We start from the raw sequence: 15,908 nt of genomic DNA on the forward strand, positions 1-15,908 counted from the left end.
CCCCTTCCCTCAACTTCAGGGAAGTGCCTCCCCCATTAAATTAATACATCAAATCCAGATGCAAATCCAATCTGCCTGGTGCCCTAGGAAATACCCCAGCTTCACACACGATATGATCCCAGAAATAGCTCTGGCCCAGCAGGGCTGTCCTTGCTTGCCTTCCTTCAGAAGCCATTATTTGCCCACCAGGAGTCTGAACACAGACAGTATGACTTTGGGGACAGGGAAGCTCCCTAGGAGGAGACTGCAGGGAAGAGGAGGGTGAATTGGTTGACTTTGCAATCCTCTTACCATGTAGGATAGGTCTAGGGACCACATGATGACCCCCCTTCCCACCCCTGGTGCATCTCTGTCTTTAATTATAAATAAATCAACCAGACACAATTGTCTAGATTTTTTTTTGTTTGTTTTGTTCTGTTTTGTTAAAAAAAAAAAAAAAAAAAAGACAAGACATCATGGCCAACTGGTAGGTCCCTAAGTCTCCTTCCATCCAGTCAAGTCAGAAATGCCTGGAGGACAGGGAGGTATAGGGAGGGAGGCAAAGCCACAGGCAGTGAGCCACTGGAAGGATGAAGTCATCCTGGTGACTTTGTGACTGTGACCACAAACAGGGGAGGAAGCAAGACCCTAGACAAGTCCTTTACCCCCCAGCATGTGTGTCCTCTGTTCCATCAGACACATGCAGTCCCATTGTGCATTCTTTCCGCCCACTCTGAATATTCAGAAATGGGCCCCACCTCCCCAGCCCTCTATCCCGCAAGACTGCTTCTGACCTTCTTCCCTCCCCCACAGCAGGGTCTGGGCAGCCAGGCAACAAACCATGTGACACACCAGACCCAAAGGTGGGCTTGTCTTATAGGTCCTTCCCCGTGGAGGGGCCTGGGGAAGAGAAGAAGGGGAGCCTGGTGGGTTTGAGCTTTGGAAGTGGGTCTGGACTCCTGACCATTGAATCATCTGCCACCCCACACTTTCCCTACGGCCTCTACCCTCTGACTAAATTGAGGGGAAGGACAATAGTGCAAGGTACAAAAGTCAAGGTACATGTCTACTCTGCTTCTCTGATTCTGGAAATGGGACTTCTCTTCCCCCACAAGCTTGTGCTCAGCTTATAAGAAGTGGCCTCACATGCCCAAATCAGACAAAGTCAAAATAAGAGCCCCCAGGACTAAAAAACTAGAGCTGGCATGTAGTATGTTGTCAATAAGTATTTTTAGATGGCTGAATGAATGAATGATTGAATGAATGAATCCAGGATCAATTTGGAGACACACCAGGGCTCCCCATTGCCACTCTCAGACCTCTCGGACTGTCTAAGCCCAAAGACACCACTAGGCTTTGGCTCACCCCAAGGGCACACCCATGCACACACACATACACACACACAGAGAAAGGGAAACTTCTGGGCCAGAGACAGAGCTAGAACTCAGACTCAGTCTCCAGGTCAGCTCTATAGCCTCTAAGGGGTGGGGGCAACAGGGGGCACTGAGCCCACTGCCTCCTGGCAGGGCTCACTCGCGAAAGCTGTCAGCCAACTGGTGGCAGTCCAGCTCCCCTTTTGGCTCCAGGCCCCCCGGAAGCTTCACTCCCGTCTTCCGGTCCACACACCAGCACTTGCCGCGCTGCCCATCTAAGGCTGGGTGACACTGCCAAGACAAGGGTGTGAGAGGTCAGTTCCCAGGCAGCCTGCCCCAGTCCCACCCCAGCCCAAGTCAGACAGCTGATCCAAGATGGCCTCTGAGGGCAGAGCCTCTTTCAGGAGTAGACAGATCTTGGCCAAGAAATGAAGGTTGTCTCAGGGGCCAGCATTGGTCTAGGGATAAAGGGCTCAAGTATCAGAATGTTCAGTGGGATAAAAACTGGGGGAAGAAAACACATAGAACTATACAACACAAAGAGTGAACCCTAAGGTAAATTATGGACCAATTTTAGTTCCTTAATTTGTGGTAGCATATGAACCACACTAAACCAAGACGTTAACAGGAGAAACTGGGGGTGAGGAATAGATAGGAATCCTGTACTTTCTGCTCGATTTTTCTGTAAACCTAAAACTGCTCTAGAAAATAAAGTCTAGATTAGCTTTTTTTAATGAGGGGAAATTTTTAGAAATTGGTCAAGGATGGGGTTGCCTGGGTGGCTCAGTCGGCTGAGCTTGGTTTTGGCTTAGGTCATGATCTCAGGGTTTTGAGATGGTGCCCTGTGTGGGGTTCCTGAGATTCTCTCTCTTTCCCTGTCTCTCTGCCCCTCCCGCTGCGCTTGCTTGCACTCTCTCTCAAATAAATAAACAAATAGATTTTTTTTTTTTAAAGGGGACAAAGATAAAATTGGTGTTGGGATAAAGCTTGCAGGTAGGTTTGGCACTGATCTGAGAGGCCCTTTTTGGTTCTGCACTCATAACCTCCTCATCCTATCCTGGGATTTGCAGACCTGGGAGCAGCCCTGCTCTTCCTATCTAGGTGTCTAGCCCACTTTGTGGATCTATCTATAGAGCACAGAGTGGGAGAATGTATGTATCTATGCCCACAAAGAGCTGGAGAAAGACCCAGGCCAAGACTCCCCAGGTCACACCCAGTATAAGGCTCTGCCCAGATATGCCACCCATCCAAGTAAGCCCACTTCTTATGGGTCAGAGTTGGGGCTGAGGCAAGCCAACCTTGCTGAATATCCTAGCCTCCTGCGGGCTTATGAGAGGAACCCATGTTCCAAGGGAATGAGGGAGTATGGAGGTTCCTGCATTCATGTTTTCTCTCCTGTCCCACTCCTTCCTCTGCTTCCATCCAAAGCTCCCTTTCCCAGCTGTCAGATCTGGCTTTACCTCCATCCTGGCTGTACCCCAGGTGGTTTGGTTACTCATCTTGGGGGAAAGGGCAGATTGAATTTCCTCCTTAAATCTTCATGACTGAGCCCCTCCTTCCCCAAATGAAACCTGAGACATTCTATGGCAAAGGAGAACTACTCATAGGACAGAGTACAGTACAGGGAGTGAGAGAGTTCGGGGAGGTAGAGGTTGGCAGGAGTGCTAAGTGGTAGATCCAGAGGTGATGGAAATAACCCTAGATGGGGAGGCAGGACAGCTGGTCTGCCATTAACTCACGCCGTGACTTTGGGCCTCAGTTTCCTCATCTCCAAAATGAGTGCAGTGGGCAAAAAAAGCTGAAACTGTAAGGCTGGGGGAGGGTCCAAGGGGTTAGGTGTAGGTGGGGAAGTCTTCCCTTTCCCGAGATCTCCATCCTGGACCATCTCGTGGAGAGACCAGGAATGCCCCAAGAGCTGAAGTCAGGATGGAGCCAGCAGGGATGAAGACCCACCTGCTTCGGGTGGAAGTTGCCATTGCGATCGCAGTTGGGAATGGGGATGATGTAGAGGTCCTCGTGGGTGCGGCTCTGTGAGGCGGCCAGCCGCTCCAGGGCCCGGTGCAGCTCACTCTGGCAGGAGCCCTGGGGCTAGAGGAAGGGAGAACGAAACTGCTTAGCAGAAGGGAGAGAGGCAGGAAGACCAAGGCTGGGGGTCAGATCAGAACTAAAGACCCAGAAAGGAGGCTCAAGGCCCAGAGGCCAGGCAGGGCCCAGTGTTCAGGGGCCCCTGGTGGACAGAGCAGGACACTAAGGAGAGGATCCTGAGCCAAAGAGCTTCTAAAAAGGAAGGGTGTGAATGGAAGGGGCCTTGTGGGGGTAAGTGGCTGTGGAAACCTATGGAGATGGTTGGGAAGGGAATGATTTCTAAGCAGGAGGGATAGCAGACATCATACAATTAACAACTTGGTAAGAGCTGGGCATGGATCCATCAGAACCATCCATCAGAAAGGACATTAGCCAGACCGTGGGGCAGGGTCTCCAGGCCCCCTGCTGCGGCCAGTGTTAACCCCTTAGTTACCGAAAAATTCTGCATGGAGAATCCAAGAGAAGAAACACCAGGAAGCTTGGAGCAACCACTATTTTTACACACCAGTACGGAAGTATTTCAGTACTTAACAATTACTTCCACTGCAGCAATATGTATAACTGATGAACAGGAAAGGAAGTCCAAGGAAAGGAATGAGGATTGTGTGGGTCCTGATGATGCATTCTAGGTGCCTCTTGCACACAGTTTGACATCCAGTGAACATTTGCTGAATGAACATAATCCAGATCTAGTGGGGAAGGGTGTGCACATGTGCATTTGTAGGTCAGAGGTCCTCACCACAGGCCGAGCTTCCTCCCGGGGCACCCCGATGACCTTCATCTTGCCCCCACTGGTGCTGCGGTCTCGAATTTTGGCGAAGTGCTTCTGCAGGCACCTGCGGTCATGGGCGCTGCAGGGACTGAAGCTGTTGTTGGGGTGGTCACCCTCATCCTTGTCTGCAGTCATGCCGAGATAGGGAGAGGTCAGTACTGGGAAAGGACAGGGCAGCGCACCCACCCAACCTCCCACCTTGCTTTTCTCTTGGGGATTCTCCAGCCTGGTTCTGGGAAAGAATAGGGGACCTTGGAGTTTTGGGGGGGGATGAAAGCAACACCCTCGTCTCCTCCCCATTCTCCTGGGATTTCCTCAGGAGAATATTCTTCTTAAAGTCCTTGACTTGTCCCTCACCCCACCCAGTCCAGCCCTCAGATGAGTCACCAGCTGCAGCTGCGCAGACAACAGGAGTGTCCCCTGGGCCCTGCAGGGAGGTCTAAGGCAGGCAGGAGCCTCCCCACCAAATCTCACACCCTCCTCCATTCAGCTCCTCCTACCATCCCCCACTCCGTCTGCTCTCTTTTCCTGTCTCCTGTCCTGTTCTTTTCAGCATCTGGCTGAGCCAACCAGGGGATCCTCAGATCTGTTGGCTCTGCTACCCCTCTTCCACATGACCAAAATCAGAATTTCCATGAGTGATGAGAAATCTGGCCCCAAAGGCTCTCCCCATTGGCTGAACAAGAGAGAAGAAGGGGGAGTGGGTGTGTATGTCTACATCTGAAAGTGTGAGTCCGTGCGTGTGTGACATACTGTGTGGCCGCAGGACCAAAAACACCCTCACACCTCCCTTCAGTTCCCCCACCCCAATTTCTTCCATCCTTAGACTTTGGACTCCATCCGAAGTCCATGTCTATTGCCCAGAGCCAGGGCACTGGGGATGTGGAGATGGGGGTGGTGAGGCTCGACCTGCACACTCTCCCTGGGATCTCCTGAAGACTCTATCTGAGCTCAAGAATAACCCGATCCCGAAGTCCCAGAATCCTAACCACTACTCCAACCTCCAGGCAGCCAGAACCGGGATTCAGGGCTGAGCTGCAGAAAGAAGTAGCAAGACCTCTCTGCAGATCAGAGTCACCTCTAAAATGCTTGGGCTTGGCAGCTTGCTGCTGGCCTGAATGCAAAGCCCCTGCCAGCATTCCAGATGTTGGCAGCCAGACAGAAGGTTACATCTGGTTTGCGTCAGGATTTTTTTCCTGAGGAGTTAGCAGGTTCCTCCACGCATGGCAGCAGTCCCAGAGCTGCCTCTGGGTCAAATGGTATTTTTCCGTCTAGCCAAAGTTAGTTGGGGGTTAGTTCTCTTTTTATTCTCCTAGTTCTGGCGGTGTGGGGGGAAGCAAGTAGATAAAGGGAAACAAGTAGGGAAGCAAGTAGATAAAGGGAAAAGGCAAGGAGGAATCTAGACTTTCAGAAAGTCTTTGTCAAGATTCCATACCCAAAGGTTATTTATAAAATTGAGTCACCAAGGATGGGAAGGTTTTGTCATGGGTGGAAGGCGGGTTTAGAAAGAATCAAAGGTAAGGAATGAATGGAGCAGATAGATATACTCTGTCCTTCTGCATATTTAATATCCCAAGAAAGACAGTCCAGAGGGGACTCGTCTCAGAGATGACATCAAGTTCTTAAGGGTCAACCGAGGAGTATCCACTATAGCAAGACCTCCCAGCGATGTGGGCAAATTTCAGAAGACCAGGATTGTCAAGGGGGCCATAAGAAGATGGACCCCAAACCCTCGGTCAGAACCAGAGAAAAGATCTGGGATCCAGGCTCTACCCTAAAGACCCTCCCAAGGAAACTTTCTGGCCAAAAGGCCCAGAATAGCCAGTGATTCCTGCCCTTGCATCCACCTTGCACAAAAGCATAAGACTTTTGAAAGGAGTCACAGTGTTGCAGGGTTGTAGGCTGGAGGTAGATAATGGAGAAGAAGAGGAAATGGAAGAAATAAAAGAATTAGAGCCAAATTTTGAAACAACAGAGGCTGAGCTGAGCTGAGCTGAGCCATGGACATTTTACCCAGAAATGACTGGAAGGGATCAAAAGGACTCATGTGCCACAGCCCATGATGCTAATTCAAGGGGCACCCTTGGAACCTGGAAAAGGTTTTGGTCTTTCCTTTGAGCTTGCTTTCTTTTCATGGCCATAAAGGGAAGCACTACTTTGCACAGTAACACTTGTTTCCCTTGGTAAGCCGGCAGAATGTTCTCAGGTTCAAGAAGTAAGCAAGAGTTTTCTTAACAAACGGAGGTAGAGAGTCTCCCATCCTGAAAGTGTGGCCCATCAGGGTGGTAAAGGCCTCAGGAACCTAGAGATCTGGAGTAGAAATGTAACCGCAACTAGGCTTTCCAACATTGAGTTTCCACGAGTTGAAGTTCACAAATGACTAACTCTTGGGGGTTATTAATGAATATATGGAATATTTTTCCCTTAACCTAGGAGGTATGATTAAGGAGAACAACTGTTGGAGGCATCTGGGTAGCTCAGTTGGTTAAGCAGCTGAGCATCTGGCTCTTGGTTTTAGCTTAGGTCATGATCTCAGGGTTGTGAGATCAAACCCCAAGTAGGGGTAGGACTCTGCACTCAGCACATAGTCTGTTTGGGGTTTTCTCTTTCTCCCTCTCTCTCTGACTGTGGATGCTGTCTCTCTCTCTCTCTCTCAATCTCTCTGGTAAGTAAATAAGTAAAATCTTTTAAAAAAAAAAAAAAGGAGGACAATTGGGTCCGCTCACTGAAACCTGGAGCTCTATGGGCCATAGGGCAAGGCTGGAAGCATAGCTTATGCTGTGTGGGTAGGGCCCCATGTCACACTAAGGGGGTTATCTGGGAAAGCTAAGCAGGCAGTGTGCCTGGCCTTCCCTTCCTTGATTTCCCCACTTTTTTGTTGTTGCTAGGCAAACTTCCTTTTTTATTTTTTGAAGAACTGAAGAATCCTACAAGCCTCCAAAATACACATACTTGAGTCCAGATACTCATCCATGCCATACTCGGACCCTTCCTGTCCAAGGCCAGAATGCTTCACCCCACCAAAAGGGCACTCCACAGAGGAGATCAGTCCTTCATCAACACCAAGCATGCCAACTTCCAGCTGCTCAGACACTCTGCAGATCTGGTCCCGGTCTGTCCCTACCTCGAGTCTAAGCTCAGGGAAGAATACACCAGAGAGGGAGAGTAGCGGCTTACTTACTCTCACAGGCACATAGGTACACAGAGTATATCCATATCTTCCCACTCAGACACAGACAGGCCAGGACTCAAGAACCACAAACATATACAAACAATCACGTGTCCAGGCACACTGGTCCACACAGGCACACCCACATACACTCGGGCACTCTGACCCTGCCCTGGGCAGAGACACAGACTGGGGGCAGGGCACTCTGCCTGCCCCATCGCTTGTTGACTTTCCATTTAATCTGTAACTTTTCCTTGCTCAGCCTTGCTTAGCAGGCAGACTGAGGATCCACCCCAGGATCCACCCCTAGACACTGGGTTTGGGAGGGTGAGGGTCATCGTAGCCTTGGGCCTCTGAAAAATGTTAACCTTCCACTCTCCAAAGCTAGCTAAATTCTTGCTACTTCCCCGCTCACTCAGGAATTCCATCCCTCTGGTCGTGCTCACCCAGGTGGGGCCCTCAATCCCTGTGGGTCCCCCCAGAGTCAGACCTAGCCCCCTGAAAGATCTGACTTTCGGACTTCCGAAAGGCTTATTAGGGGGTGGGACTTCCAAGGTGGGCCAGGTCATCTCCTCCAGCCTCTGTGTGGAGCTAGGCCAACAACATGCAACCACAGTGCAAACCTTGGTCTTTGCTCTAGCAACCAAGGGTAAGGCGCCCAGACAGAGAAAAGACTTCACAGCTTTGGCACCACTGGCTGAAAAGTTCATGGTCAAAGCTAGAGGATTTCCTCTTTCTGGAAGCTTGATTCCAGCCCCATGATTCCTCCTCAACTCCAGCCCCCATCCCCTTCAAGACACCCAGGGTGAGGCTGTGACGTAGGTGGGCCCAGCCACCCAGACACAGGTGTTTCAGCTCACCCCTCTACCCTGCAAGAAAGGCTTTTTCTTTCTTCCCCTGGACTCTCCCTAGAGAAACCAAGATCACCCATCCCAGGTACCCAGCCCTTACTTCAAGGTCAAGTTCAGAGGGCATCCCCTTCACCATCACGCCACGCTGCTTGCCTCAGACTGAAGGAAAGCTGATCTATTCTTCCCATGTTTACAGCAGCAAAATGGACCAAGTTCCTCCCCACCTCCTCAACAACTCTGAATGTCCCCCTACTTTGCTCAGTTGTCCTAATGTCCCTCAAAAATCCCAGCATCAGGGGAGGATTTAAGTTTGGACCAAAATCTTCTCAGCTTCTTCTTCTTCTTCACCATCCTCATCATGGCTCTAACTGATGAAGCTCTTACTCCATGCCAGACACCCCAAGCCTGTGAGGCAGGTCCCATTGTCATCTCTATTTTACAGATGAGGAAATGCAGCAGCCTGGGTGGAGGGGAAGGAGGACAGACTTATCCCTGCAGATCCTATGTCTTTAAATGGAAAGACTCCTGACACCCGAGGCACCAATAATTCTGGCTTTGCCAATACTAAAGAAAAAATGTTAAGCAGCCATGCTCCTCCCCCTACCTCCCCCAAGGCACAGAACTTCTGGGAAGGCCCTGTTCCCATGACATGACTGGATTCCCAGTACTGAAGTAAGGGGGACAATATTTGCTGTGTTGACTAAAAATTAACCCAGTCTGTCTGTGCCCTAACCCTGTCCCAGAGAGACTCAAGAGCACAGTTTAGGAGCTCTCCAGTCCAAACACCGATCTTCGTACTGTCCACTCCACCAGATTCCATGAGTCAAGGGTCAGCCCACTGATGCAGAATTGTGGACTTCTGACGCACACGTCCCTTCCCACCCCCACCTCTGGGGGCCTGAGCAGTGTTAACCCACAACATTTCCAGGCTCAGAAAGCTGGGACAGGAGGGCTATGGAGAGGTTAGGCTTAAGATGGAAGGAGGAAACCTGCTCCTGGGGCAAATAGTAAGCAGCTGGACATAGCAGGCCAAGGGAAGGGACATGCCAAGTGATTGTCCGCCCCCAGTCACCTGCTGAAGCTTAGCTCTAAGAGGAAAAGGCAGAAAGAAGAACCTGATACTCTCTGCCAAAATATTCCCAAGGTAAGAGGGTCCAAGTCTTGGGACCTAGGAGGGACATTGGCCTACTGACAGTGAAAGGTTAGACAGAATAGTGGGGATAAGGCCTGAGCTCTGGCCATCTTGTCACACCAGAGACCCTGCAGGGCTGTTGCACAACTCTAGGGGGCACCTTTCACATGGCGCAAGGGATGCTTCTGTGATGACTAGGAGGTGAGAAGGCACGGACACAGCTTGCCGAGTAGGTACCAAGTTTTCCCCAGGGTTCTCCAGGCTTGCCCTTTCCCTCTCCAGATCTTCGCATACCCTGCATGGGTGGAGGACAGGCAAGGAGGGAGGGAGTGGGCATTAGAGACCTGGACCCTGTAATCCCAAGGGGACAGAAAGACCAATTCACATGATGTCCACAGGGCAATCACAAACTTCATACCATTTCCCCCAAAGCCCCTAGGGGATTAGATTTTCCCCCACTACAAGATGAGGTGCTCCTGCTCAGCCAGGGAGGAAGGGGTACTCAAGACCCTCTGAGAGCTCTTCTGTCCTGAGTTCAAGTCGGTGAGAGAGGAGAAGCACCCATTCTAATCTGGTGCCAGATACATACGCACTGGCCAGTGGAGGATGGAGAAAAGAGGTCCCATTATACTCAGGGAGCCAAGGGTTCAGCCCTCACTCCCAGTCTGGTCTGGTACCAATTCCCCTCCTCTTCCACTCACACCGGCATCTATGCCCCAGAATCAGTGCCTTACTCCCTCAGGACCAGCCCCCCTGCCCCCGCCCCCTACCCCCCCACCCCCTGCTTCCCAGATGTGTCGGGTGCCAGGCTGGCATTTCTCCTAGAATGTTTTCTGCTGACCCATCTCTCACTGCCTAAGGACAGGAAGGGCAGAGAGGCCTGAGGCCCAGACCCCTGGGGTTCACCTCCTTCCTGTTTTCCCTGCATCCTGCTTTCCTCCACTAACAAGCTGCAGAGGATTGAGGAAGTGGAACGGTCTGGGACCCGAGGCAGGAAGCTTGGGGCCGGAGTCCCAGCATCCGGACTGCAACAATGGAAGCTTCAAGCACCAGGAAAAGAGACAGACACAGACAGAGGCACAGGGAGAGCAAAACAGTCAGAGAGGGAACAAGAAACAGAGGCAGAGATACAGAAAAGCAGACAGTGAGAATCCAAAAGTAACAGAAAGATAGGAACAAAGACAGAAAGAGAAACAGTGAAAGAGACACAAAGAGAAAGAGCAACAGAAAGGGGCTGAGGAGAAAGTGAGAGAAGCAGGACAACAAAAGCAGAAAGGGAACAAGATAGAGAAAGAGAAACTGATAACAGGCAGAAGACATTGAGGAAAGGAGAACTCAGGCATGTTGGTAGTGAGAGATGAAGCAGGAAATAACGAAAGAATACAAAAGACTGAGAACGATTATAAGGAGAAACTGAGAGGCTCACTGAAAAATGGAAAAAGAGAAAGCGTAAGAATGAGTTTAGAGCAAAGGGCCTTCTAATCCTCTCCCTCTCTCCCCCTCTTCCTCTCCCACCTCCCCCTCTCCCTCTCTCTCTCCCTCTTTCTCCTTTCTCTACTCCCTATCCCACACCGTTAGGTTTCTACAGCTCTGGGCTGGGAGCCAAGACTTGCTTCTCTTCTGCCACCTCAGATGACACCTGCCAGGGGAGAGGAGCGGGGTGCCCATATACCAGAGCAGGATGAGGTGCCCAGGCCTGGCAGAGAGACCTCTGTCTTCCCAATACCTCTCAAACAGCTGAGTGAGCTGCCTAGGGGCTTTGGGGAGGGGCAACTCTGATGCCCCCCGCCACCAAAGCCCCTCTGATTTGCATGTCCCATTCCACCCCACCCCACCTCAATGTCAAAAGGCCAAACCCTGGTTTCTTAGACCCCTCGGGTTTCAAGTGTGGCCAGGATGAGGGACATTCCAGGATCAGGAACAGAAAGCCACCGCCACTGCCATCCCCATCCTCTAGTTATCTGACCCCAAGCCGCTCACTTGCAGGCTGCTGGCTGGACCAGGTCAGGCTATGTTCCACTCCTGCACCAGCAGCCAGGACTACCACCGAGACTTCTCTTCCCAAATAGGCACCCTTGGGAGGTTTGAGATGGTGGGCTGGGACAGTCTTCCTTGCTGGTGGCAACAGGCTGCTAGGGACTCGACAGCAGTTTCCCTGGGTGAGCCTGTCCCATGCCATTCCAGCCCTGCCAGGTACCTGTCTCCTTAACTCACGAAAGATTTTCAAGGGCTTTCCGGGCCAGCTTGAAAGGGGAAGGGGCGTCTAGGAGAGGAGAACACCAGGTAGGGCACGCAAGGATAGGGGCACCTTACCAGAGGGCTGCAGGCTTTCCTGGATGGCCTCGATCTCCGCCAGCTCCATGCACACGCCCTGCCCGTGCATCAGCGTGTGCAGGGGCTTCTCCACCCCACGGGGCGGGTAGCAGCGCAGGCCCGAGCCGCAGCGAGGGGTATACACCCCGCAGGGCATCCCCTTGCCCAGGGCGCAAGTGGCGCAACAGCCGCAGCCAGGCTCCCGCACCAGCTCCTCGCAGCCCACGGGGGGGCGGCAGCGCGCCAGCTTCTCCTCGGAGCAGGGCGGGCAGTGGATGGCTTCGTCGCCCAGGCTCGGCCCGGGCCCGGCGGCCAGCAGCAGCGCGGCCACGAGGCAGAGGGGCAGCATGACGAAGCTAGGACCGGGGCGCGGGCGCTGGGCGCGGGAGCTGAGAACGCGCGCGCAGACTGGCAGCAGGGACCCAGGGAGACAGCGCCTGGCGCGCCTGGAGGACCCGACCCGGAGGGCGCGGGGAGACGGGGCGGCCCCGCGGGCGGACAGGGACGGAGCCAGGGAAGTTAGCAAGCGGACCGGAGTGGAGCGAGCCTGGCCGCCGAGGCGCTGCGCCGCATCCTCGGCCGGGCCCAGGCGGCAGGCGGCGGGCGGCTGGGCAGGGGGGGCAGGGGGCTGAGCGGCTGCCCGGGACCGGCTCCCCCGGACTTTATACCGGCCCCTGGCCACACCCCCAGCGCCTTCCCAGAGGTGGGGGAGCGGGGGCGCTGGGGGGAGAGGGAGAGGCGGCCGTTAGGGGGAGGGGGCGCTGTCCTGAGTCGCCGCCGCCGCCGCCGCCGCCGCCGCCGCTACAACATCTGAAAGTCCTTTTCTGCCGCAGAAGGAAGGGGAGCAGTTTGGAAGCCGTGGCAGGCGCCGAGAGCGCCTCTGAACCGGAGCCTGGGAGGGGAGAGAAAGGAGAGGAGACGCCAAGGGGCTGCTCTTTGGCCCCCTCCTCCGACCTTGGAGGATTTCTCCCCTTCCCCGCCAAGGCGGCTGCAGCCCCACCCCCCGCCCTCCAAGAACGCGACCTCCTCCTAGCCCAGACTCCCGGCTCCGCGATTCAGTCTCCCGGGCCAGAGTCCTTTCCACCCCACCCTAGTGCTTCCAGTCCCAACCACTAGAGACCAAGTCGGGTGAAGCAGGGAAAGGGAAGCAAGCACCCAACGAGGGACCCAGAAGGGCCTCATAGCCCTAAGAAGTTAGTAAGCTCTCTTCCCACTTGCCCTTCCAACTCCCCGCCCCGGCCGCGCGCGCCCTATCTCCCCTGGGTCTCATCTGGGTCCTGATCCGCTCTACCTTCCTGAGAACTGAATCCACCGAACTCCTGGAGAAGGAGGTGCCCAGCCTCTTCTTCCTCCAGGACGCTTGCTTCTACTGCCCGACTCCTTCCCCAAAGGAGGACTGGCTGGGGAGAATGCCACTCTCAGTGTGCAAATTGTGCATAGCACAACTCCAGGGGGCAACATTTCTCTTGTGGGCATTGTAGGTTTGTGTAGCTGTTATGACAGTTTTCCAGCAGAGGGCAGTCAAGCATTTCGAGGAAGGGGTGCCTTCTAATTCAGCCAGCATTGTATGTGGGGCTGGCTAGGGCCTCTGTGAGATCCTATTGGTGCCTGTTTCCCTCACCCTTCCCTCAGTCCTGCTGCGATCCGGAGAGACCCTGGAGTAATATTTGAGTAGAGACCCATCTCCTAGGTTCTCTCTCTGGTCCCCCAGGTACTCACCCGTCCTCCCCTACAAAGGCTTCTCCTGTCCTGGACCTGGTTTCAGGGTAAGAGTGCCTGTCAGGGCACAATCAGTGACCCACTGTGGACTTTTTTTAAATTTTTTTGGCTTGGCTTGGGTTGGCTTGGCTTGGTTTGGCCTGACTTAGCCTAGAAAGCAGCAAGGCAGCCAAGCCAAGTGCAGATCAGAGACTGTTTTCCTGCTTCCTACTTCCTTTCCCAAGGCAGCAGTCTTTCATTTCAGTCTCACAGCAGTTAGGCCCTCTCCTACTTTCTCCAAGTGTAGACTGTCCAGGTGATAGAAGGAAGAGAGGAGCTGGAAGCTGAACTTGCCTGGACAGAACCAAAAAGTTGCAAACTGACGGCACCTACTGGCAATCATCAAGACTGCAGAAGGTCTGGAGAGCTCTGGCAGGGGACAAGATTGTACAATCCTCTCCCTGCCATCTCACAGACATATTGGGGTCTCTTCTGTATTGGAGCACAGCAAAGAGAGCCAGCATCCTCATGTCCCTGGGAGAAGCCCAGCCTGTCCCTGATTCAGAAAACTTCCCCCAGCCCTATCGCCCTCAATCATCTTGAACCCAGTTCTGCCACCAACTTATTGTATGAAGTTGGACACCACTCCTTGGAGTTTGAATGTCCCTAACTATAAAATAGAAGTAGGTCATCTCCACCTATTCTGCCTCTTAAAGCTCTTATGAGAGTAAAATGGGATCAGAAAGGACAGTTCTGATACCAATGCCAGACTTGCCTCATAGACAGCAAACTTGGGAGAGCTAAAGACACTGGGACGTGGAGGAAGGCGTGCAGGAGAGGCTGGACTTAGAGCAAAAAAGTACCTGAAGTGAAGCATGAGTGCAGATGTGAGAAATCCAGAAAGGTTTCCAGGTGAGACAGGTGCCCAGACCTCTACCCCAGCATCCCCCATCCATCTGCTGGTGCCCACCCACCACCCAACAGCACCGTCTGGATTAATTTCAAGGAAGCAGAAAAATAGACATAAGTAGGCCATCCAAGCACCTCCCCATCATTCGTGCAACACATATTTACTGGACAGTGATTTGCGCAGGCTTTGTGCTACATACTGAGGACACAGAGATGACCAAGATCACTCTCTGCCTTCAAGGAGCTCACTGCCTAGTGAGGGAGGACAGGCATATAAATAAAATGAACCTAAGAAGTGTGCAGGTGCCCTGGGAGACATTCATGTGGGGCACCGTGGGGACCCAGACGCATAAGTGGTCAGTTCTACGACCAAGGCATGGAAAAGCTTCACAGAGAAGGTGACTCATGAGCCAACCATCTGCCACGCTAGAGTAAAAAGCACCAGTATTAGCATTAGGCTGACCTGGATTCTAATCCCAGCTTTGCCACTGGACTCACTGGGGAATCTGAAACAAGTTTCTCTGAGCTCACTGTTCTTACCTGGAAAATGGGGCTTTGTGATAAGAAAGATAAAAGCGTAAGGAGGGGAGAGAGAGAAAGACTGGATTGTGCAAATTGTCCAGCCTACAGGGGGCACTGAGCGTTTGCTCTTTCCTATCAGCCACCCTGCTGGAAACTAAGGACCTTGGTCGTCCGGCACCACCCCCGCCCCCCAGCCCCGGCAGACTGGAGGCTCTCAGAGGACTAGGTTTAGTGTCCTCCTTGGGCTTGCTGGTGTCTGGGGATGGGCTACATAAAGGGCACAGAATTTGGAGTAAGAAGACCTGGGTTCAAGTTGTAGCACAGCCGCTTAAGAGCTGTGTGACCTTGGATACACACTTAATGTCTGGAAGGGTCATTTCATCCTCTATTTTAAAAAGAGGAAAAATAAAATTCTGAATTCAGTTCTTCTGTGTTTTTTACATGCTCCTGAAACAAAGATATAACTTAGAAAATTAACCTTAAAAACATATAATAAAAATAAGAAAAGAAAGAGCAAGAGAGAGGTAATTGGGCTTACCCCACAGGATGATTGCAAGAGAAAATGAGATAATGGATAAGAAAGGGTTCTGGAACCCAAGAAATGGGGTACAGAGGCTGCTCATTGATTTTCTCCAACTGATTGCTGCTTCCTTGAGGACCGAGAGCACCTCCAGGAGCCCCCGGAGACAGAAACATCGCCTTCCTTCCCTGTCATCTTTTCCAGCCCAGGGCTCTATCAGAAAAGGAACCTGTTTGGGGCACCAGGGTGGCTCAGTTGGAAGATCATGCAATTCTTGATTTCGGGATTGTGAGTTCCAGCCTCACATTGGATTACTGAAAAATAAAAATAAACTTTTTAAAAGAAAAAGAACCCCCTGCCTCCCTCTCGCATCCTTGTCTGTCCCCTAAGCTCCTGGGTACTCAGGATGCCAGGAAGATGCTACGGATGGAGAAGTGAGAATGATCCCACTCCCCGCCCACTTCTTCCAGCCCACAATATCCTTGGCTTGTTGCTCAGAGTCTAATTAGGCTCCTTGTTGGTTCAGTTTCAAAACTACTGCGTTCAGGATGAGCTTCTTAGAGAATTGACAGTCCTGCCTTCAGG

The 15,908-nt window shown here is 52.5% G+C and overlaps 1 protein-coding gene and 1 long non-coding RNA gene across 2 annotated transcripts; one reads left to right on the forward strand and one right to left on the reverse strand.

The window, feature by feature from the left end:
• Positions 1-424: 424 nt before the first annotated feature.
• IGFBP4 (insulin like growth factor binding protein 4) lies at positions 425-12,687 on the reverse strand. The gene is made up of 4 exons (XM_047707109.1): positions 11,675-12,687; positions 4,177-4,334; positions 3,306-3,440; positions 425-1,643 (listed from the first exon to the last, which is right to left on the reverse strand). The coding sequence occupies exons 1-4, from the start codon at positions 12,021-12,023 to the stop codon at positions 1,509-1,511; spliced, it is 777 nt and encodes a 258-aa protein (XP_047563065.1). The 5' UTR covers positions 12,024-12,687; the 3' UTR covers positions 425-1,508.
• A 72-nt stretch (positions 12,688-12,759) lies between these two features.
• LOC125087134 (uncharacterized) lies at positions 12,760-15,644 on the forward strand. The gene is made up of 3 exons (XR_007123364.1): positions 12,760-12,867; positions 13,386-13,440; positions 13,680-15,644. It is a non-coding gene; the product is annotated as an uncharacterized LOC125087134 (long non-coding RNA).
• Positions 15,645-15,908: the final 264 nt, after the last annotated feature.

The sequence above is a fragment of the Lutra lutra genome, chromosome 16, assembly GCF_902655055.1.
Source record: "Lutra lutra chromosome 16, mLutLut1.2, whole genome shotgun sequence".
Taxonomy (NCBI): domain Eukaryota; kingdom Metazoa; phylum Chordata; class Mammalia; order Carnivora; family Mustelidae; genus Lutra; species Lutra lutra.